This window comes from Salarias fasciatus, chromosome 7 (genome assembly GCF_902148845.1).
Source record: "Salarias fasciatus chromosome 7, fSalaFa1.1, whole genome shotgun sequence".
Taxonomy (NCBI): domain Eukaryota; kingdom Metazoa; phylum Chordata; class Actinopteri; order Blenniiformes; family Blenniidae; genus Salarias; species Salarias fasciatus.
The window spans coordinates 28,499,116-28,523,924 of NC_043751.1; the positions used below are offsets into that span (position 1 = coordinate 28,499,116).

Consider the following 24,809-nt stretch of genomic DNA (forward strand, 5'->3'; position numbering starts at 1 on the left):
GACAGCAGGTGTTTGACTACAAAAGAATGAAGGTTTATGTATCTGTTTTGTCATCAGCAGTTACGCTTCATGAGGTTTCACATAATAAACTTTTAAATTGAAGTGACGGTTGATCTGCTGCTGCCTTTTCTCTGCATCGCCTTGAATATTCCCTCTGACACGGTGTGCTCATTGTCTGGGATTGAATTGAAAACAGGAGGAAAAGTTTCCCCAGGTGGAGGAGTTCACATGTCTTCAGCTTTTTATCACAGGTCAGGTTACGAGGGATTGAGGGATGGACTGTAGATACAGTCAAAGAATGACACTGTAGATTCAAGCAGCTGAAATGGGTTTTCGCTGCAGGGCGCCAGAATGAGGAGCTCAGTTATCAGGGAGACATTCAAACTCAAGCCGCCACTCATTGAGTCCATTAAGGACGACGCCCTTGTAGTTTTCCTTTTGAAGGTTATCAAGCTCTTTGTCATCATCATTATTCTTCCCTTTATGTCTTTCTTCTATGTAAAATTGTTATGTCAAGTTTTTCAAATCTGTAAAAATCAAGTGTACCGTCTTATGAAAGACACAGCAAAGTGGTCAAACTTCAGCTGTACCTCATCGTTGAATCGGTCCACAGACTGACCCACTGCTAACCTATTCATCAAGTACTGTTAATACTTAACATAACAATAAACACTGTATTAATAGGAAACTCCCCCCCAAAAAAAGAGATTTAAGAGTAATTGCTTCACATACTTCTAGAAGCAACAAGTTAAGAAACGTCACTTATTTGTATGAATGTAACTAGTAACTGTAAACCTGATCGTAACTTTTATAAATCTGGAGACAATAAACAGTTTTCAGAGGCAACAAAGAGAAAATTAGTCGACTGCGTTTGAAAATACCAATGCTGAAGATAAAGATTAGGTTAAAAATAGACTCAAAGTCCTCTCACATGGGCCTGACAAAGGTCAGAGAGAAGCAAAGATGTGAGTTTGATGACAACCAGATGAAAGTGTCTGCCGAAGAGAGGTACAGAAAGAGAGAGCGAATGAATGAGGAGGGGAGGGGGAGAGGAAACAGACTTCTGAAAACAGCCTGAGTCAGAGGGTGTGAGTGATGCAGAAAGAGAGTAGTGCCACAGCAGATGAGGCTGTCCATGCATAGAGGAGGATAGAGATGCCAGAGAAGCGCCGGCACAGCAGTGGAAGAAGGTAAATCAGCCGACATGCTGCCGAGGAAGATGGTTATCGTTGGTCTTCTGTACTGCTGGATCAGGACAGGGGTCGCACGATGCCAGAGTAAAGGTAAAGCTCAGTTACTTCCAGTAGTTCAGTTGTTGCATGACCCTCGTGGAGGTACCTGTGTTTTCTTTTCTCTCTTTTTCTATCAGATTAAACCTGAAAGAGCGTAAATGTGATTTGTGTTTTCCCCGCGAAAATCCAAACTCTCACCAAGTGATCCCAGGTTCTTGTCTCTGCTGCAAAACCTGTAATGATTTATAGGTTTAATTGTGATTTACAGCTGGTGCCAATATCATCTGCACCTGTTTCTAATAGAAAAACAAAGGCCTTAATCGAAATAGGAAACCCTTGTTCTATCAATAAACAGCATTTTGCTAAAAATGTTCACATTATTCAGATGAGATTTCTCAATTATCTGATAAGTGTTTATTTTTACTCCAACTCGAGGAGACTTTCAATCTAAAAATAACTGTTCTGCTTGGTTCTGGTTAAAGATCTGGGTCTGGTTAACGATCTGGTCTTGGTTATGGATTCTTCACCACAGACAGGATGTCAACTTTCAAAGCTGGAATTTGAAAAGGAAAGAAGCACCTCATTATAAAAATGGAATTCTAAGCATTAGATTCTTCTTCAAAGCTCATCTGCTAAACACATTAATAGTGTTGTGCAATTTACTGAATGTTTTGCTGCCAGCTGCTGCTGCCAGGTGTTTTCCAGCAGAAATCCAGAAGCATTATTAAATCTTTACATAGCATTCCCACTCATTTTGCCCATATTTTATGAGCTGTGAAATTGTAATTGGAGATGGACGTATATGTGTAAATAAGCAGTACAGTTCAGGTTCATAGAAATCATTCTGACTGTATGGAAGATCTGATTCAGCAGAGGTTCATTGAAACTCTTGTTCCACGTGTTGAGTCTGACATAAACACATGGAGGGCAGGACCTGAAGGAGCTGACGTCTGACTGGATGACTCATTTTACGCAAGTCTTTTCAGAGTTTCCGTATTTTTTCTCTACTTTCCTGTGAGTTCTTGGCTGTTTTTTACTAAAATACACTCAGTATGAATAATGCATACAGTGTGAGGTCATGATAGAGGATATATATTATAGTTATTGCTGCTAGCCTCATAGTGACGCACTTTTCAACTGACAGAGAAGTTTTTTCATCTGCTCTATGCATTCATTTCCAGATCCAGAACAGAAAATCGTATTGTTATTAAACCACAATCTCAGGAAACAGCATGCAGATGATGTCTCTGATTGTATCCCTTCACAATATTATTGTGTTGTCAGTTTTTTTTTCAAGCCAATGCACAATGGGACATTTCAGGGTTATTCTGACTGCACGTGGTGAAACTACCGCGGTTTAGTTTCTACGTCAGTCAAGCACGCTGTGGAAGGAGTTCTACAAGTTTGGTTGACCATGAAGTTTCACTGTTTTTCTTTGAATGTGAGCAAGTTGTTACTTGGCTGGGATCAGCCATTTATCGTAAGATTATAAAGAAGTTCAGGGGAAAGTTCTTTATGAGTGCATTACCGACTGGAAGATATTTTTCATAGCTAACATCCTGTCCTAAATACTGAACATAAGGAATGTTGTAAAAACAGAACCAAACACTGAGACCATACACTGCATGTGAGACTCATCTGGAGCCGGTTGTTTCCTCCATGTGTTGCTCCGCCTTTGAAGCTCGGAGTCACGTATCGTTGTCTGCTGATAGAAATCACCTGTCAGGTCAGAGACGGCGGGGTTCAGAAGTCGTAGATCAGCCGCAGTGTTTCCGGCCGTGTGTCGAATGAACCCGAGTCAGACGATCGCTTCAGCGAATCCTGTTGTTTTTTCCCGTCACACAGATCTGCTCTTTGAACGGCTGACAGACAATTTTGGGTTAATTGATGAGACACATGAGTCACGAGTCATGAGACTTGAAAGGAAAACATGTTTTCTGTTATTTATCAGTTTCGTCTGTTTCTTTTTCACCGACTAGCCTTATTCCCAGCAGCGAGGAGGACGAAAAGAGCAGCGGACGAACCGATGAACCCCACTTTCCACAGCTCCTTCAGTGACGTACATCTATTATTTGAGGTGAAATTTTACACAGTAGAAAACCCTGAAACAAAAATCGACAACTGATTCACTTTCATCTTTTTTGTTTGCCACACAGATCCTGATGGCCGGGATACAGTTTGACAGCAGCGGTGCGTTTTCAGTCAAGGACGCCGAGCTGGCTTCTCTCCGCAAGACCAAGAACCTGGACGTCATTTGCGAGGAGATAATTCCCAAGAAGATAACGGACATATTCAGGCTCATATCTGACCTTTCAAACTACGCCTGCCGCCTGCGTCAGGAGGATTTTGAGCGCACCCTGCTGACCCTGGTGTACGCCGCCCAGCAGGTGGCCGGGTCCAGCAGCGAGCACCAAAGAGACGCCTGGGCGCAGTCGTTTGTTCAGTTATACAAAGCCATAAAGAAGGATCTAACGACAGAATGAGGGAACACTGGTGCTGTTAACCATAAGGATCCATGTTGGAATTTAATATGCACATTCATTAAAAAAAATAAAATAAAATAAAAATAACGAATATGAGTCAGTTGTGCTGATTGAGACAATGTTACATATTGAATGCACGAAGGCTTAAAGGATGGTGGAAAAGTCCTCTTAAAAAGTGATAAAATACATAAAGATAAGGAAGCAGTCAGAATGTCGACTGTTAAAAGTTCATTTATACATGAGGTACTGTACTATATATAAACGAAACTATAGGTGGGATCTATATATTGCTTGTGGCCTTAAACATGGTCTGCATTCACATGTCCTTCCAGTGTTTGTTCATTAGCACCTGTTTGGAAAGAAATAACAAATAAAACGAGTGATTTTAAAATCAAGCAATCAAAAATTGCTTGAAACAGCACATTACACTCAAAAGAACAGCATGTAAAAAAGATCTAACTTTCTTATATATATGGTGTATATATAGATTCATACACCATAGGCCTTCTAGAGGCAGCACAAACCGATCCCTACACAGTGTAGAAAGTCCGTCTGTCTATTGAGAGTCCACATTGGAATCAAAGACAGAGAAAGTCCCTCTGAAGGGAGACTGAAGCACCCTGTGCCATGTTGTTACAGTACAGTGTCTTTAGTACGCAAGGTCCAAACCGAGCTGCCGTTGACGGCACCGTTTCTGGAAAATCCCCAAAAATGGCAGGCTGGCACGAGAGCACCGCTCACAGACCGACTCCCACAATGATCTGCGCGGGTTCGGGACGTCCCGGGAACAGTTTGGGCTCCAGCGAGTTGGTGTCGGCCCCGCTCCCGTCCAGGGATCCGGGCCTGCCGCCGGGGCAGAACGGGACGTAACGCAGCCAGGCGGAGGACGACAAGGCGGCGCTGATGCCGAAGGGAAGGTTGTAGACCTCCTCGCTCTCCAGCGTGTTGCTGGAGTCGTCCTTGTGAGCCTTGTTCCAGGCCAGGATGCCTCGTTCATGCTTTGACCCTGTTGGACACGTGTGAAACGCGTTAAGCCCTGAATCCGCCCTCGTGCTATTCTGGGGCTTTGCTCTCTTGCTTGCCTTTCATAAAGCTTGGAGATGCTGAATCATCTTTAGTCATAATGTCTTTAAATACCTCGTCTAGTAAAACTATCAAATGATTACTTAATGGAGGTTTTATTCTTTTTTTCTACTTGGCTGCATGATGTAAGACGTGATGAATGAAGCTGTTGTATCGTAGACCAACTGTAATAAGATCACATATTACTGTACTTGATGTTTTATGGGAATAAGAACATAAGAAGAACCCGTACCGACTCTTCTATATTCAAATTGCAATCCAGAGGTTTTCTGGATTAGCTTGAACCTCATTTCTCTCCACGCTTGTTTCTGATTATCATGGCGTCTTCTCAAAACGTAAAAGGCACAAAATGTTGGGAAAAGGCCTCAACTGGTCCACAGATTTACTATGCTACAGGGGAAAAAGCCTCCTTTTCTCACCCTCAACCTTAGACCTGCTCCACAGCATGAAAAAAACAACCAATCAGAACACTGAAAGTCCTGTTATGGCTTTGATGCCACAATATTATAATGAGGCATTAGGACTATTTAAACCGTTTTAACATTTAAAAAAATTGAAAATTTCAAGAATACCTGGAATTGTGTTGTCCAGTACGAAGCCGAAAAACCCTCCTACAAACATGCTGGTTGTCAAAAGTACCTGGAACACCTGGTCAAGTTCGATCACGCCTGGACACATAATGTAAGCAGAAGAAAAGAAAACATTAGATCAGCCTGTTCAGTAAAAAACATTCTAACTTTCTGTTTTATTTATGCACCTGTAGCGATAGCATTGGGGTTCTTTAAAATCCAGTTAGGGATGACCAGACCGGAGAACATGGAGAAGCCAAAAATGAAGATGTTTCGGGATGAATTCATGTCTGCGTACTGAATATAGAACAAAAACACAACCATTATGAAATAACGTGCTTTGGTCACTATAACGACGGATCATACTGAGATGGAGGAAGTGTGTACCTGCAGATTAGAAACCCCTGCAGCTGAGATGACGCCAAACATGACCATGAACATCCCTCCCATCACAGGCGACGGGATGGTGGTGAAAACAGCCCCCACTTTACCAAAAACTCCCATGATCACCATCAACGCCCCGCCGGCCACGATCACCATGCGGCTCCCCACCTGCACAGCGGCAATACAGAAGATACTCCACTGCAAATACACACCACTGCTGCAGACGTGGAGGGTCTGGAAGGTCGGGGCTTTGAAAGAAACGGGCGAGTGAAATAAAACGACAAACAAGCCAAGGAAACATCATCACCAATCTGGAAAATGAGTTGCTATAAACTGAGAAAACACAACCGAGCGCTGAGCACAGACCCGTCTTTGTTTGTTTTGAGGCTGCTTCTGTATTGGGCTGTGTTTGCAGTGTTTCGTTTTTCCATGTGGTTTCTTAAGGATCAGTCATGCTGGATCCAGAGCTGCCACTCACACTCGCTGCTAACTTCTTCCAGTGGTCGCTCACATTATTGCCGTAAAATAAATTCCCCCAAAAATAGGTTTCCTCACAGAATATGACTTATACTGCCTGTGAAACCACAGGGGGTCACTTTTCCTGCTCGCCATTATGAATTAATGATCCGCAAAAGTGTCATTTATATGACACCTCCCTAATCTAGAAACGGTTTCATTTGCTCATTATTATGATAATATCATAAAAACGTCTGACCCTGGAGGGAGTTGTGTGTGTGAGGACGTTATTAAAAGGCAGATCCGGGGTCCGATTTACCTTCGTAATGCCGAGGGCTCCCACGTTCTCGCTGTACGACGTGGTTCCATTGCCGGTTCCCCAGGCGCCGGCCAGGAGGCAGCCCAGGCCCTCGATGCCGATGCCCCTGTTGATGGCGTGCTTGGGCGGGGGCGGAGCTCCAGATAGCCTGGCACAGGCGTGGTAGTCCCCAACCGACTCTATCATGGAGGAAATGACGCCGGCCAGGATTCCCACGACGCCCGCCAAGCTGACGGTCGGCATCCCCCACTGTCCTGAAGTCCCACAAAGAAACAGGAAGTCAAATCGGGAAAGAGTTCGTCTAACCAGCACTGCATGCATCCGCAGAGCCGCGCTGTTCCACACAGCGTTATGCTAATAAATACATATTTACTGAACATGACTGAAGGAGCTGGAACACTTTGTTCCTGCCAGAGAGACGGTCGAGTTTCCTAAAGTAGAACTCGGTGGCAGAGCTTTCAGCTAGCAGCTCCTTTCTCGTGGCGCCGGTTCCCGGTTTCAGTTCGAAGGGTCAACACAGTCTCGACTTTTGAGATCAGGCTTAAAACCATTCCTATTAAATAAAGATTGCAGTTGGGGCTGCTTCACATCACCTTGGACATTTTCCTAATCGAGGATTCCTGGGAGATCTTTTTTTAAAAGCTCTGAGCTTCTCTCCGATCCTCGCTGCTGCACGTCTGTCCTCTCTCTGTACTTTCCTGCAAGATGTGTGAAACTAAAACGGAAAGTTTTTGACCTTTACCTCCTGCTCTCATCAAGCCTGCAGCATTTCCACTAACCGTGATGCCGGACTGTCTTGTGTTTGTTGCTCTCTGTTTTTAGTTCTTTCCATTCCTTTCCTGCCATGCCATAACCTGAAAACGCTGCCACCTCTGGGTCTGGGTACACTCGGGGTTTTCTTCCTTGTAAAAGGGAGTTTCCCCTTCCACTGCTGCCAATGCTGGCTCATGTGGAATTGTGAGTTTTACTCCATTTTTTTTTTCTTTTTACAAAGTGCCATGTGACGACGTGTTGCATTCAGCACCACATAAATCAACTGAACCAACTAAAGGTGGCACTTTAAATTTAAAGATATGCCTCAAAATGGTTTTGCAGCCTCGTACCTGGGTACGGGAAGGTGAACCAGGGAGCTTGGCCGATAACGTCTCCTTTCAGATCGGTGCGAGCCAGGTAACCGTACATGTCCGGTTGAGCAGGAAGTACGTCAAAGGTGGTGAGAATGTAACAGATGAGCCAGGACAGGGTGATTCCGAGCAGGACCTGAAGGGACACACAAAAAGTATTTTACCCAAATACTGCAAATAAAACTGTATTTTTTTTTTTTATTCTTACATACAGGGAGGATTTGAAAGACGTAGACTCTGGAGGTGTGCAGTTTCTTATCCTTGCTGTAAGTTGGAAAGGGCACCGATATGTGACGGAGGTACTGTGAGAACAGGATGATCAGCGCCGTGGTCCTGCGCCAAACAAGAACGGAAAAAAAAAAAAAAAAACAGCTGAGTCAACTTCTCACAGCAAAGTACAGCAACTATGCAAGTTATTGGGCAAGAACCCTTTAATAGGCTTTCCTCCCTGGCAGTGAGATTAAGAGTTTACAGATTTCAAGGGAATAATTTTTTTGGTACAAACTTGAAAAGGTGAAAGCAGATTAAATAGAACTTATAACACATTATTGAAGTAGAAAATATGTATTAAAATAGCCTAAAGGATTTTCCACAGTGATCTGGGGAGAAGATTGTCCATATACATTAATGTAGTATATTATTCTCCACCCTGAAAGAGCCTGTGAACAGACTGTCACCCACATTGAAGAGATGCCCCAGTGGTTTCCAGCACTTCCTCCAGCCGAGTCGAACAGGGACAGGCCGATGAGGGAGATGGTGGGAGCGATGGTGAGAGGCCCGATGAAGCGCATGAAGAGCCCGATGAGCCCCGAGAACCCGACGAACATCTGGAAGAGGGAGCCCACGATGATGGAGCCCTGCAGCTGGAGACACACCGGGAACAGTCGGAATATTAGCAGAGTATTAAGCAGCAAAAAGCTCATTTCACACTGGCTGAAGAGCCTTCTGGTATGACAGTGGTGCCAAACTCATTTTAGTTCAGAGGCCACACGCCGCCCAATTTTGTCCTGAGTGGAACAGACCGGTGAAAAAGTGGCATGATAATCATTAAATTTACACTTTATTCTAAATCTGAACAATAAGTTACAAAAATCGCTGCAACCTCAACATGAAGCCAGTTTTAATGATACAAAATACAGTGAAATGGTCAAGAAACATTTGTAACTGTTGCAGCCTTCTGCATGCATGTTCTGAACAAAGTCACACTGACAGTACAGCTTTGGGCTAAATGCTGCTTGTCAGCTGTGTTAAAAATGCAATGCTTTCTTTGCACTTTTCACAATTTGCTTGGTGCGTTTGTGTCTTTTTATGACATGACAGCATTCTGATCGCCTGCAAATAGCATTTTAATTAACAGGACATCCACAAAATTCAGCTTCTACACTGCTGTGTCCCAGAGGGCTGGAAATGATCCCAGATAACTCTGGACGAAGGCTGTGTTCTACTTGGAAATGCCGCCGGTCTATTAAAGGGTCAGCAAAGAGAGACAGGCCTCCACACACAATTAGATTCAGATCTAGGGGCAACTGAGAGTCACCGGTTAAATTCAAAAACATGTATTTGGCCTGTAAGAGTGCACAGGAAAAACATTCAAGCCCCATAACTTGTACTGGAGCACCAACAGCTGCACCACTGGTAAAGTTCTGTACCTGCAAACAGCTGCTAAACCTGAGATTTTTATTGCTCTCAAACACATGGACAGATAGTGCCACAATAAATATAAATAACAAGGGAAAAAAGACATCATGAGCAGATGAACAGACAAAAGCTTGGCAGCAAAAGATATGGGAACATCTGGGCAATTAAACTGCAAAATATAATTAAACAGATGCAACTTTCCAAATTCCAAACAGTGGTGGACTCCAGTATGTCAACAGAGACTCACACACCGACAACACATTCCATGTTGTATGAAGTAAATCAGTGGACAAACAGCACTAAATGAAGCAAAAAATTACGAATATTTCCTGACTGAGAAAAAACTGTTTTCTTCTGACACTGTATTTGATAGAATTCTAACTAAACCCCCAGCTAGAATAACTAGAATGGTATTAATAAGCAGAGGAAAAAAGCAATTATTCAGGCAAGCATGAAATATACACACATTATATTTCCTTTATAAACCTTTTTATAAAGCATCATTATGATCCGACAAGAAATATGTCTGAAAAACTGACATTAAGAGTATTTTCTCCAGGCTCCAGCTGAGCGCAGCATGTTGGATGTTGTGAAGATTAACTTACTGCTCTCAGGCGACTCTGCCACACGTCTGTGAAGTCTGCGGAGGAAGTGTTGACTAAAGAGGCATTCTGAGTCCAAGCAGGACACGTCCACTCTGGCATGGACAGCATGGCCATGGAGGGGGCCAGCAAGGTGAACGTACCACCCTGGAGAATCGGCAGTCTGGAGATGAAGAGAAGACATATTTTATGTCAGGTAGAAGATAGTGTTCAAAAATGTCAAACTCACTTCAATATATAATTTCAGGCCCATTTTTGGCTCATATGCCTTATGTTTGACACCCCCGTTGTAGAGAACGGTGAGAGAGCCTGAACTGCTCTCTGCAGGCTTCATTCATTTAAATCATACGTTGGAAAAGAGTTGATCTAAATCATGTGGAGACGGAGGGATGCTCTCTCATTAAGATGTACTGTTAGACTGAAAGTTAAGTCAGTTATGGTAATCTACCATGTAGTGATCCTTATTACTCGGCTCGCTCTACTGTCAACAGTTCACGTCAGACTGGAGCTGAGCTGAAACTCTGCATCACAACATAAACAAGAGTCTCCAGCAGTCTTCACGCTGACACTAGCATCTCATTGCTATTCATTTAGGTTTTGATGGAAGCTGGTAATGTACACAAATAATCGGCATTGTCTATTTTTGATTGTGTGTGGAGTAGCACACAGCAATTGTTGATCCAGGTATTTGGTGCAAGACAAAAAAGCATCAGTGGTGCTAAGCCAGGAGAATGTGGATTTAGCAAGAGCCAGATTCCAAACATAATAAGATGGAAATTCCTCTGCTAATCCAGCCGTGACACCAATATTCAAGAAGGCTGATGCTACGACGAGCTGCAAAACCACGTTCAAGTTTGTACTTTCCCCCCAAAACAACAGCCATTACGTCATGTGTGTGTCAAGACTCACAATTGCCACTTGTTTTGTAAACAGTGAGCAAGCGATGAGTTACTGCCCCGAGGGGAAGAGAGGTGAAAACAGTCCTGGGAACAATGACTTGGCATTGAGGCATTGAGTTAGAATACAGTATAAACACGAAACAAGACTGAAATTTCCACATAAACAATCAGAATGTAACAGTTTCTGGATATGTTGTGTCTCCGTTAATAGAGAAAACGTGTTCAGTAGCACAGTAAAATATTTCACTGTTCGTCATGCATGCAAATTTTGGCAGCCTGCAGAGTTCATAGCAGGTTAAGAAGGAAAGCTCAAAGGTTGGTCTGTTCCGCTTGTTTAACAAGAAGCAGCAGCATGGTTAATTCCTCATTAATGCACCCTCCAGTACCGCCGGATTAATGCAGCACAAAAAACAAGGAGGGAGCGAGTAACTGTGAATTAATGTAAAGCATCCTGCAATTAGAGAGACTATAACCAAACAGGAACCCGGCTGATTACAGCGGTCACGCTGCTCGTTTACTAACCGCCGTGCTGCAGTCGCTCACCTGACGCCGAAGGTCACCTGCAACAAGGTGCAGATCCCAGAAACGAAGAAGATTGTGCTGATGAGGTGGCTTTGAGTGAGGCCGTCGTGCTGCAGACACAAACCCTGAGACAGGATCAGAGGGATGGCGATGATGCCTCCGAACGCTGTCAAGCAGTGCTGCGAACACAGAGGGATCACATTCATCCATGGGCATGGCCCAAACAACTGACAGTAAAGCAAAGTAAAGTAAAACAGGCTGAAAGATTGAAAAAGCAGGTGAAGGTGGTGTGGAGGTGAAATACAGATTTTTTTCAGTTAGCTGGAGGAAGATGTCCAGACATTGGAACATCTGGAACTGTAATATACACTATCTAAGTCCGGGGTGTCAAAAATATGACCCACGGGCCAGAAGTGGCCGCCAGAGAGTCCAATCTGGCCAGAAAAATGAAATTTTCCAGCTGTGAGAAATTATGACATGAACTGCAATACAGTTATTTGACCAACAGGGGCGCACTTGAGTTTCTAGTATGTGGTGAGACGGTTCAGGTGATCAGGGTTACCACACATGTAAAATGTGTCAGCGTTCAGGATTATTTCCAGGAAGTGACAACTTATTCTGCTCATAATATGAACTATCCTTCTACATTCATGTGTAAATATTGTAAATAGTGAAAACTACTGTTCAAAATACTGTTCTTTCATTCAAATTTCAGGTTTGTCACATGTTGTTAAAGGATAGTTCACTAAATGTGAACTTCTTAATGATATATTAATTCTTTGTTGCACTAAAACAAAGATATTTAGACTTGTATTTATTGAAATATTATTATGCTGTTATTTACTCGTCTGAGCCACTTGAGATCAGATTGTGCTGCATGTGGCCCCTGAAAGGAAAATGGCTTTAACAACCCTGATTTACGTGTATTTGATGTATATATTCACTGTAATTTGTTGTTAGCTACTTTTATTGTATAAAAGTCTCCATGCAAATCAATATTTTTTGATTATTTTTATGATTATCATCATTGTCCTCAGGTGAACAGGAGCAGAGAAAGACAACAGATGTAGATTTTCTCCTGCAGATTTCATGGAATGTAAATATGTCAGTTTTACTAAATTGATACCAGTGAGTTAACAAGCATGTTATTGATGAATGTCACAGTAACACATTACTTCCTCAGCCCTGCTGACATTCACAGCGTGTTTTACACCTTCATAAACAAAACGCCACGAAGCCAAACAGAAGCTGTCATGTGACGCTGTGGACATGACAGCGTTGTGCTGCAACAACAGCCGCCGTGCTCAGGAGCCTCTTCATCTCAGCACAAAGGGAAGGACGGCGGAGGCCCGACGAGCCCCGGTCGTCCTCCCGCCGGCGTACCTGGATGCCCAGGATGATGCAGAGATACCAGGGAGGAACGTCGGTCACGCAGTACGCCAGCTTGTTGGTGTCTTCGTCCAGCGAGGACTGCAGCTCCTCTCCGGCGTCAGTCATGTCACAGAAGCGTCCTTCCAGCTTGATGCAGAGACGAGCGTTTTAAGGGAAAAGGGAATTTCAAGCCGGACAACAGTAGAGTGGCCATACATTAGTATCAGCAGCCATGACAGATTACAGACTTCATGTCAGATTTGTAGTCACAATCATTTCCATGATAAAGCAAATATGAGAAAGAGACAAGTGAGGATAAAACTAAAAAAACCAGGTTAAAAAAAAAAGCTGCTTCTATTCCTCTCATCAAACAGTGTTGCATTTGTCCTTCCAATAATGTGATACTGAGCGTGGAGGAGCAAGAATGTAAACAAGTACATTCCGGTGTGGCCATGACACAACCCTTTCGTCTCTTATCAGACTCCAGTGATGTGTGTCTTTTTTCTTTTTGCTGTGGCACTGACAGACAGAAAGGGAGTATTAATATATATTTAAAATAAAAGTAAAAGCATTCATAAGCTGCATGGCACTAACAGAATGAAAGTGTCAGACTCTCAATAAATGAGATGCATCTTAAAGTACATTCTACAGAATGAATTACTCAAACTATCCTGGTAAAAAAGTTAAATAAAGTTATACTCACAGCAAACGCATAGTTGTCTAGTCCATTGCTTTGCTTCTCTGGAGCCATGTCGTCGTCGCCTCACACTGCAGCTTCAGGTGTTCGTCTACAGAGCCAGAGAACCAGGAGAAAACTGGAAAAAGCATTGATCAGAGGGGAGGGATGAAGAGGACCGGAGCGTTTGATAAGGAAGGCAGAGAGGTGGGAGTATTCCCGGGGTGGGGTGGACAGCGCTGAGAGAGAGAGAGAGAGAGAGAGAGAGAGAGAGAGAGAGAGAGAGAGAGAGAGAGAGAGAGAGAGAGAGAGAGAGAGAAATAGCAGAGTTCAGACATGAGACTGCAGCTCTTGTTGATAGAAATGAGCAGCTCATGTGAACCGAATTACACCAGTAACAGCAGCTGACCAACCAGAGTTTGGCAAGCAGGAAATACTCTGTTTCTCTCCCACTGAAACACTGGGAATCGGAGAAAGCATCAAAAGGTGTCATTTTCTGAGAGGCTTCTTGAACAGACCGTTACTGCCTCAGTCCACTGGCTTCTTGGTCTTCAGAATTATCTAACAGAAGTACAGTCTCCAGCTGGGGTGAAGTCTTCCTACGTCAGACTTTTCCCCCCTAATTTTAACACCAAATGTTTGTTTTAGAGGGAAAAATGCTTCATGACTATCACGTGTTGACATCAGAGAACAAAGGCTTTATTGATGGGAGACTTGTAAAAAGCCTGGAAAGGCTAATAAAGTGATTTTCCAGTTAACCGTATGGCTCTAGTTCACCCAGAATGATATTAGATTAAACGACGGTATTAGTCCAATTCAAGAGTTTGATAGTTGCCCACATCTCCTTGGTTAAGATGGTCAAATGAGGAGAGTTAATGCGTGAGAGGAGGCGGAGGAGGAGGAGGATGTTTCTTCTGCCACTGAATTCAAGAATTTTCCTCATCTGAACTCTCCAAACATCACAAATCCAGAGAGGAGGAAACAGTAACAATGGTTTGGGAATTTGACATCTGGATTCCTTCACCTTCTCCAAAATTCTAGACTCTTTTTTTAAGATTTTAATTAATTATCTTTAAATATCTATTTCAACCATTCTTGTCTTGAATCCTTGTTCTGTTTTATTTTTGCCATTCTATTAATTTCCCAGCGAAGCAAATTCAATTGTACCAACCTGCATAAAAAGTGTAATATAAATAATTATTGATACAATGATCAACTTGTTTTTCATTTTAACCTCTGCAACTTTTTCTTAAATCAAACATAGTATAGACAGTTCATTTTCTTGTTTTAGAAAAGTCTTTTTTTTAAACAAAAAAAGCTTTTTTATTATGTCTTCCATGAAGCATTGATTTGAAAATGTATGGGGAAATAAAATCTCTTTTGTCTGTTGTGGGATTTTCAAATAGTAGGTTTCTGACTTATTTTGCACCAAATAGAATAGTAAAAGGAAATTAGGCTCACATGAAGCTTGCAAATCAGGGAGAGCAGCAGCACCGGGACATCATGAGGTCCGCTCTGGCTGCATGTGACTTGTGCCTCTGGTCTATACGGACTCATCACATGTCAGGTAGCAAATCCTGGAACTGAAGACAGGGCGATTTTAAAAGAAAAACATTTCACAAGCTGTAAAAGGCAGAATCGTGAAAAATAAATTATAAATGAATTAAAAAAATAATTAAATGTGACACGATTTACATTTATTTGATTTTGACTGTGACTGACTGAACTGTGCAGAACGGTGAGACCTTGTTGTCATTCACGAATCCAAACACTGCAGCACTCAGTAAATCACAGACAATCATAGTAATTCAGTTTTGTGCAGAATAAAGAGGTTATCATGTCAGTCGTTTCATGGTAAACACAAGTAAGTCACAGAGACAGAGCAGGTTTTAAAATATTGGAAAGAAAGGACTATGGCTCAATGAAAACAGGCAAATGAGTTACATAGTCATGTACGATTTGAGACTACTGAAGTGAAATGCGGAGATTGTTTCTCAACTGTTTTGAGGACCTAGAAAAAATTTGGAATGTATTTGAGGATTTCTACAAAAAGCTGACTTCAAAACCTCGGTCAGCAGATGAAGACACTTCGATCTGCCATCTATTGGCGAAATGTGAAATAAACCTCACTGCTGAAAGAGCGGAGGAAGAAATACAGGATGACTTAGTAGATTAAAGGCTAATAAATCACCTGGTAGAGATGGATTTCCCTCTGAAGGGGATCAAAAGTTTAAATGTACATATCCTTCAACTGGACTCTGGAAGAGGGAGGTGGCTGATTTATAAACCCTCCGACACTAGCTCCAGGATTGAGGCTGTCCAGATGAATATGGATCAACCAAGGTTTTCATACCGTTTTTCAATTTTTAGCCATCATGATACCTCAACACAAATGAATCTACTGGGGCAAAACCAGCTCGAGGTTCATTTTGAATGGCAGAAAAACGAAGAGGAGAATGTCCTTACCAAATCTGCAAGACCTCTCGCATGCTGGGGAGCGTCTGAGTATGAAGCAAGGTGGAAAGATGAGGAAATCGAAACCATGGATTTACAAATTCCAATTTTCTTGAGTGTAAAAAAAAAAGAAACGCTGAAATGATAAAAAAGGGCAATAGATCCAATAATAACATTTTCACTAGAAATTATTAATTAGAAGAATGAGAGGAATTTGGATTATCAAAACAAGATTTCAGATATCTACACATTTGAGATAAAATTATGAAAGACTACAACTGATTGTTACACCAAATGGAATCATCCACACTATAGTGCCTGAATGTAATCAGAGTAAATTTCAGCGTTTTATAAAACTTAGAGGAGAATAAGGCTCAGAAGTTTAATAACAAATAGGAATCAGAGTTGAATATTGACATTCTGGATGATGATTGGTACAAAATGTGCATGACACAATGAAGTATCACTCACTCACACACGGAGGAAGTTTGCTTGGAAAACTCTTTCAAATTTGATATACTATGTTAATTGCATTTCGAATATAAGAGGTTTTAATTTACATAGCATGAGAAGACGTGTATGGTTCCCTGTCTGGGTCCCACATAGCCTCCAGCCCAGCTGTTGGGTTTTTAGTTGTCTGCTCTTAATCTGAGGGGTTTTGAAGAACCCAGTAAACCTGGGAAAATAGAATAACTGGTGCAGAGAGAAGATGAGTACCTGGTAGAAAAAACTGATAGCAAGTAAAAGGGTTAGAACTCAGAACCAGCACTGGAACAAGATCGAGATCAATGGAAAAGATGACTTATCAAATAAACCCTTAAGGGTCATAGAATATATTTGGCAAGAAGTGGAAGAAATGAACGCCTGCAGAGAACATGACACTAGGAGCTAATTTAATGGACTGGGAAAGAAAACCATACATTCTGGAGATATCCTTCTGTATTTTGGTTTATGGTTAAACATATATGTGAATGAAAAAAAATTTAATAGTTTTTAAAAAGTACCAGATTGAGTGGTGAATCACACCAGTTGATGCTTTGGCCATCCTGTCTTTAGCCGTCTTAATGGGATCCTCTTCAAAGCGTCCCGAGCATCCTAACCGAGGAGCAGTCTGGGCTCCTGGAGAGAGAGAGAGAGAGAGAGAGAGAGAGAGAGAGAGAGAGAGAGAGAGAGAGAGAGAGAGAGAGAGAGAGAGAGAGAGAGAGAGAGAGAGAGCTCTGTCCTCAGCTCCTAAAACAAAGAACTTGACATCTGAATTCTATGACGTTAAATTTAGTTGGAATGCTGTAAGTTCAAAGTAGAAAAAAAAAAAAACAGCAAAAAAATAAACATCAAGACATCGTATGGCTGCTGGTAACTTCTGCTCTAGTCTGGAAGATTCAAATCTCCAGAGAACAAAACGACACTCTTTCCTTCTTTAGAGTTAATGTAAATCAGTGGTTATTTGCTGCGTTGCTCTTTAATCAAATTAAAATCTGAACTTCCAGAAATCATTTCTGGGATCAGGAGTACACAGGATCCTGTTCAGTAATGAAGATAAGTATCTCATCTTTTTTCTAGAGGCAGGAGTTGTAACCTGACCTTGAAGGACTTTTGGGTTGGTTTGATGCCCTGAAAGAGAAGTCAGACAGTATATTAAAAAATGCTGCTTTATTGGTTCTCCTGTGAAAAGACAGACAGCAGCAATCAGTAAACAGATATAACAACATTCTCAGCCTACAAGAGAAGAAAGCGTACCGAGTAACTTAAAGGACAAGTTCAGTTTAAACACTTTTCACATTGTTTATAGAAGGAAGTAGAACAATATACCCACCCAGAAGGGTTTTCTGATCCGATAGGTGGGTCGAGAGAAATTTAGATCCAAAGTCGAGCTGCAGACATCCGTATACTGTTAGCCAATGGGGCATGTGTGGCGCCGGCTCCCAAAATGGCTTTAATCATCCAAAAACTCATTAGTTTCACCAATAATTCCAGATAGTCCGCTCACGCCACTCCTCCACGACAGCCCGGTGTCGCAAAATACATGCTGTTGCGGTTTTACAGATCTCTGAAGTGAATACGGTGATCTAGATGTAAACTGAAGTACATCCACCAAGAGACACAGTAGGTGGCGCTGTACACCTAAGTTGTTGGTCGCCACCTGCTCCAAAGAAGAAGAAGAAGATGTTTGCAGGTCAGAGATCTTCTTCTTTCTTCTATTTTCACTGATAAAAATTATTCAACCTTGGAGCTTCAAGCCATTATCTCAGACTGCATGTCATTCAGTAAGTAGACTTAGAGCAGCAGATTATTTCAGGGTGATTTTCTAAAGAACAACCAAAAACCCAAACAGAATTAGCTTAGAATTAATCAACCATTGTGGAAGCCGAGACAAGGAGGCGAAAGAGCGGGTCTATAAGTTTATTGTCGGACTTCACACACGACAGGAAGCAAAACAACACCCCGCCGGAAGGAACTAACCCCCTATATATATGGTTCAACACCCCCCCATCAACCAATCTCTAATCTGGTGACGAGCACCCCTAGTGGACCGCCACACCATATTGAAATGCAGAAGTCACCTGTTTCACTGAATATTTTGCTCTCAATAAAAGCAAAATATCTTAAATCTACTAATTTATTAGATTAGTAATAAAGTTACCTTGAAGGGATTGAAAATCTGTGACACAACTCACAAGTTTGAGGACTGAAACATGACATTTCTTGCTTTGATTGATCATTTTGGAGTTGTAGCACTCAGAATGAACACATTTCCAGAGCATAGAGTGAAAAACTGTTTTACCTGGTGTTTCGATGGGTGTTGAGACTCACTGGTGGGTTTTCCAGGGCTCAGTGAGCTGTGCTGGCCTTTCTCTGATGGAGACAGACATGTCCAGCTTCAGGATGTGGCTCTCAAAGACAAACTGAGATTCAGAAACTTCAGCAACAACGAACCAAGGAAGTTGGATGAGGACAATTCAGTGTGTTCAGGTGAAATGAGCCAATTAAGTCCTGCACAATAATTCACTGAAGCTTAATCTGCAAAGAACAGGCGAAAAGTCTGATGTGATGTAGCACCAGCAGATGGAGACAAACCCATCAAGCAGGACTCACCACTGGTGTGTCAGAAGCCTCTGAGAGGTGAACCAAAGTGTGAGGGAGCACAGTGGGGCCACAGTGATAAAGAGATGAAGATTAGCTGCTCAATAAAACAGCTGATCATAAAGAGGAGCGGCAATTTAGATATCCTTTATCGTTGAATATTTTCCCAGCGCTAATGAAGCTACAGAAGCACAGGTATTTTTTTATGGGACTACTCCTTTGAAGCAGTATTTTTTTCTCATGCTTGCACCAGTGAAGAAATTTAACCCTTTCAATAAAGTGTATGAAGTCTGATTTAGACGCCGTCACACCTTAAAGTAAACACATCTTGAGTCAGTCACGGAGGGAAACTTTGACGAGGGGAGATTTCCTAGAAGGACGGTGCTTCTGTTTGCTCCTCCCTCGTCTGAACCATGTGATGCAGGTCATACAGAGGCTGACATGAATGAGAGGCTGGACACATAGCCTCACCTGGAACAGATGGCAATAAAGATCCCACAGAGGAGAAGTCAGTCAGAGGAGAGCTTTCTCACCCTGTAAGCCCTTCATGACAGAACGCTGGCGGGTTTGGAATATTAAGAAATAAAATCTACATTTTGAGGCTTATATGGAATGATGGCAGAGGATAAATACCTGAGGAACGCAGAAGATATTGAAAAGGAATTCTCTGTGGATGTTGAGAGGGAATCTCAGCCGCCAGTTAGAATATCTCATTCCATTGAGGAGATTCTCAGACGGCCATCATGTGTCAGAAAAGAGAGCGGAGTTCATCACAGCCGTTCTGTCATCAAAGACAACAGCCAACTCTCAAACCATCATCCACGTTCAGGTATGTTTTCTAATTCTCATGCCACATGCAAATACAAAGATGGACACAAATGCATTTATGTTCCCTCTATCAACAGAAACTTCGCAGATTCAGATACTTGAAGAGTCTTCAAAAGCCACCACAGTCTTCAAGAGTGAGTCTCAAAGAGGAGGAACCGGCCGAGCTCGCTGGTGTTCAGAACATCCTGACGATCAAAATGACGCCGATTTGTTTGCAGGTCAGAGAAAAAAGAGGCAGACCCGGGTGACTTTCACACCGCGGCAGGTGCAGGAGCTGGAGAAGGTCTTCCAGCAGACCCACTACCCAGACGTCCTGACCAGAGACCAGCTGGCGTCTCGTCTGCTCCTCACCGAGGGACGGATCCAGGTGGGACATGTCGGGCTTCGTTTCAGGCCTTTGTGGTTGGTTCCATCAAATACAGTCATCAAGTGTATCTTTAAATCTGAAAAACTGAAACTGAACAAATTTAGAAACCGATTCATCGGATACTTACAGCTTCACTGATTTACTGGATTCTTATGGAACCACAAATGTCTTCAAGATATGGATGAATAATGGAATTTGAAAAATGTGGCCCAAGAAGCTTCAGACCACGAGATCCTTAAGAGAACAATCGAAAGGGTCTTTGGGGGAATACTTCCTTGAAGCATTACCTCCTAAAGTATCATTAATAAGATCAGACAAGATTACAATGTTCACTAGAGATTGATTTTTAAAAACTAAAAGAAGTTAATTGAGCTAAAACAGCAATCTTGCAATTATGAGTCAACTTATGATCTACCATGTTTAGCTGTCACTCAAAATATTATAGTTGCTGGACCGATTAGAATTTATTCTTACTTTTTTAAGCCTAAGTGCTCTGTAAATTTAGTGTACATTACCTCCTGAAGACCACATTGTGATATATATGTATTATAAAGAAAGAATTATGCAATGTTATTATAATTGTAATCATTTATATGTTACACAAGCAGAAATAAAAACGGATAAAACAACAGAAACATTCCAGTCCAAAGTAGCAGTGGCTCTCTTCTATTAAACGCTTGAACACACATTAAAACATATTTGTCTTTTGTAATTTGGTCTTTTTTTAATGTTACTTGCTTTGGCTTGACTAGATTTTAATTTATTATGCGGTTTGCTCAAGATGAGTGATAAGAAATAAGGTCTTTCTCTATATTCTGTAAAAAAAAAAAAAGAAAAGAAAAGAAAAGGAACATGTGACTATATGTATCTTGTTTGTTTTTTCAGATTTGGTTTCAAAACCGCAGAGCCAAGTGGAGAAAGACCGAAACGATGAAGGACATTGAGCTGATGACGAGACAGCGCCTGCATGCATCCGGTTACGGCCTTTATCCGAACGAGGTAAAACCGCTCCTGGTTCATTGTTTCAAATAATACTGATGAGAACTGTTTACGCAGTTTGACGATGAAACATTGCATTTTGAATCTGGACCATCTGTCGGCCCTCACAGAAGCCTCTGCTGCGCCCCGTCTGCTGGCTGCCATACTACCTGCCCAAACCTCTTCAGTCCAGTCTGTATTTCCCATCAGCCCCGTCCCTGCTGACCAACACACATCCCTCACACCAAAGGACTCTGTATTTTGACATGAGGGAAACCGTGCGGTAGCGCCTTCAGATCCATTCTTTTTAAAGTAACTATGGTGCAACAGATCATCGCCGGGTTTCGTCTCAAACTTGTACTATTTGTAATCTGTAAATAAAATCAGTTAATTATTTATTCTATGGAAAATGTGCCGTGTTGTTTGTTGATTTGTCGAAATGAGATTACTTTTTACCAATGGGATATTTTCATTCCCTAAATCTGACAATTTAACACATTCATTTGAAATTCGATGCAAGTAAAGATTTTATCCAAGTCAGAGACTTTTAACGTGTGCAGAGAGTCGGTTTTAGCTTTTGAAGCAAGAGGAAAAATCCGTCCTTCTCTGCTATTTTTACCAATTAATTTTTGAGGAGGAAATGATAAAACAAATGAGTGGAAGGTGACACTATGAATAACTGAAGGTACATTTTAGCATATCTTTTTGTAACAGTGTTGTAACTGCATCAAAGGTTTGACCAAATAATTTTAAAATCTCTCAATTACAATATTATTTTTTTTATATTGATAGCATTAGCAGGTCTTGGATTTACCTGGAATAGAATAGAATGTGGCTGAACAGATCTTGTGAAGAGCTCTGCTTTATACTCCAGTGCAGTGATATTGTGCAGGAGAGCATTTCGTTTTTATTTTTTCATGACACCACACTTCCTTGTCTGAGATAAGATATATTGTCACAATGAACTGTTTGACTTTCTGGCAACCTTTCCTTATCTTAATTCGGGCTTGTAAACCGAGGTTAATGTCAGGTCAGCTGAGAAATTCAGAGAACTTGTTGAATCACATCAAAGGGAGAGAACCCGCTGTGCCTTCCTCGCTATATTTAGGCTGCGGAGATACGTGCAAAAAATGATGCCTTGGATTTTTTAAAAAGCAGAAAGATTTCAGTGCATGTTAATGGTTCACTTATGTTTGTCTACTAAGTCAATAACACATAAATTAAACTGATTCTTCATCATATTGGTAAAGTCGATTAATTTTCCTCTCTAAAATGGGAAACATTTAAATGCATTTGTGGGATGAGCTGTGGAGCTGGACATTTACCAAAATCTCCCCTGCCAATACCAAACAGCTTCTCTTTGCTGTTGCTACTGACTCTTGTTTTTTGCTTCTTCGACCCCTCCGCTGCTCACAAACAGGTGTCTCAAAGTGAAGACATATCAGGGTGAAATTGTGCAACCAGTCATTCATCACGTATTTACTCAGTCTGAGACCAAACTCTGTTCTCTGTGATAACATGGCTGCTCAGAACGCCACAGATCGAGGTTTATTAGAGACTACACCCAGAGTCAGGCACAACCTCAATGTGGGAAAAAGCTTCAGCAGAACCTTGCTGGCTGACTGATGACAAACGCCACTGAAAGAAGAGGATGTCAGTGTGTGAAAACGGCTTCCAACCACCGTGAGGAGGAGCCGCCAGCCTGCTGTTCACCGCTGAAACTTTGTTTCCTTAAATTCATTCCCATCATTTCTTGCTTCCTCTTAATTTAATTGGTACATTTTTCCTGAGTGTGTGTGAGTGTATGTATGGGGGTCCCATTACAAGAACTCCCCGTCACATCTTGCATTAAAGCCATTCACACCTTCTTTTCACAGATAAATCACTAATTCTCGGAAAGATAATAGAGCACTACCTTGACTATCAATCTAATAACTGACACAACAGCGCCATAACTGATTACACTGAACCAGACTGAGTCGAGTTAAACTTTTCACCCCTCTCGTATCTTTTTTATTGCGAGTGTTTGCAGTAAGATAAACTGCACTTCTGGTTGTATAGGTGGTGTTACACAAAAAATGTGGTCAAGAACAACTGAATGGCCTTGAACAGGCTTTTATAACTGTAATACTCCCGTTTTATCATAATGAGTGTGATTGTGGACTGGATAGGACAGTAAACTGTGTTTAATGCACACAAAGTTTGGTTTACTCCAGGTTAATGTGCTCTGGATGTTAGATGTGGAAATGCTGAAAACTGCTCCTGTAAATGCTTCGAAAGGACGAGACAGACTCTGCAAAGCACTCAAATAGAGCTGTTGTAAATGTCTTTTCTTAGAATGTGTGCTTACCATTTGGCCTTTTATCACATTTTATTATTTTATGTGCTCTCTTTCTCGCTTTCATTCAGGTTTTCTGGTGAAGCATTGCCCATAAACCTCACCAGCGCCCTCACTTCAAAAGACCAACACTCGTTGTTTTTCATATAATTCATTAACTTAACTGGTTTGTGAAGACAGAAAGGAATCTACACATTATGTAGGGTTCTCCTCGTGATGTTATACTGACAGATAATGGTTTTTTTTTTTGAGATCTTATAACAATGTGAATTCCTGAGGACATACAAGAAGCTTCAGTTGTTAAATTTCATCTGAATCACAAAAACTACCAGAGGATCAAATTCTGAAAAATGTTTGTTTACCAAAGCAGTCATAAAATGGTTGTCTGGGTGGGTTGGTGGACAGTTATTGGGACCACAACCCCCTCTAAACGTTTGTTTTTTCATTGAAGGTAGGACAGTTTCATTAGGTCAAAGGCTAAGAAGGCGGACTTCAGATGTTTGAATTCACTGGCATGGCTCAGTCTGTGGCCCAGTTTCATCTTGAGTGTGTCTGACCGGTGAAATAGTGCCACGATAGCCTCTAGATTTAAAAAAAAATAATGTTTCTTTGTGGAATAAACTATGCCTTTAAAAAGTCTATATTTTTCCAAATCTGAACAATTACAACCAAAAATTTACAATTTACTTAGCAGACGCTTCTGTCCAAAGGAACATACAACAGTGGGGGCAATTCAGGGTTCAGTGTCTTCCCCAAGGACACTTCGACATGCAGACAGTGGGAGACAGGAATCAAACTCACAACCTCCAGATTGTGGGACAACTGCTCTACCCACTGAACCGCCGCCACTGCTATCTCAACATAAAGCCAATTTAAGTGATGCTAAATATCCAAAATAAACATCTCTACCTACTGCATATCGCAGCCTTTTGCATGCATATTTTTACAAACGCACAGAGACAGCATGGCTGTGAGGTTAAGGTTAGGTTTCAGCAAGCGAAAATGCACTTCTTTTGCATTTTCATTTCTGAAAAGTTGTGCAGTTACACAGCAACATGTTTAAAACGATGTCTGTTTTGAAATGCTGAAGAGTGTTTTCATGCCACATCCCTACTGGGTGCTGTTTTATTTTGTGATGAAGCCACACACACACATGCATGCAGGAACAATCCGCTATAAACATTGGCAATGACGTGAATTGACAAAAAACCAAGTTAGATTGTTGTTACTCATTGTTATTGAAACCACACACGTACAAGTACACAGAGCGCAACACACTATAGACATGAACAGACGCCATAGTTGGATTGTTGCGGGGTGACTGAGTGACTCAACTATAAAACCTTCAGTCCCAGGAGAAAACAGACTGGGAGTCACGACACTCTGGAGGCTACCAGTGTTGCTA

General features: G+C 41.7%; 3 protein-coding genes across 3 annotated transcripts; 2 read left to right on the top strand and 1 right to left on the bottom strand.

Annotated features, from left to right (window-relative positions):
• The first annotated feature begins 1,107 nt into the window (after nt 1-1,107).
• LOC115392262 (protein FAM180A-like) lies at nt 1,108-3,758 on the top strand. The gene is made up of 3 exons (XM_030096830.1): nt 1,108-1,283; nt 3,212-3,309; nt 3,389-3,758. Exons 1-3 carry the CDS (start codon nt 1,205-1,207, stop codon nt 3,713-3,715), a joined length of 504 nt encoding a protein of 167 aa, XP_029952690.1. The 5' UTR covers nt 1,108-1,204; the 3' UTR covers nt 3,716-3,758.
• Nucleotides 3,759-4,452: 694 nt separating this feature from the next.
• LOC115391317 (solute carrier family 23 member 1-like) lies at nt 4,453-12,808 on the bottom strand. Its single transcript, XM_030095484.1, has 11 exons — nt 12,695-12,808; nt 11,333-11,490; nt 9,894-10,053; nt 8,332-8,513; nt 7,863-7,983; nt 7,630-7,786; nt 6,527-6,780; nt 5,755-5,919; nt 5,556-5,664; nt 5,371-5,466; nt 4,453-4,721 (listed from the first exon to the last, which is right to left on the bottom strand). Exons 1-11 carry the CDS (start codon nt 12,806-12,808, stop codon nt 4,453-4,455), a joined length of 1,785 nt encoding a protein of 594 aa, XP_029951344.1.
• Nucleotides 12,809-19,508: 6,700 nt separating this feature from the next.
• LOC115392354 (intestine-specific homeobox) lies at nt 19,509-21,353 on the top strand. Its single transcript, XM_030096948.1, has 4 exons — nt 19,509-19,722; nt 19,940-20,088; nt 20,974-21,087; nt 21,198-21,353. Exons 1-4 carry the CDS (start codon nt 19,509-19,511, stop codon nt 21,351-21,353), a joined length of 633 nt encoding a protein of 210 aa, XP_029952808.1.
• Nucleotides 21,354-24,809: the final 3,456 nt, after the last annotated feature.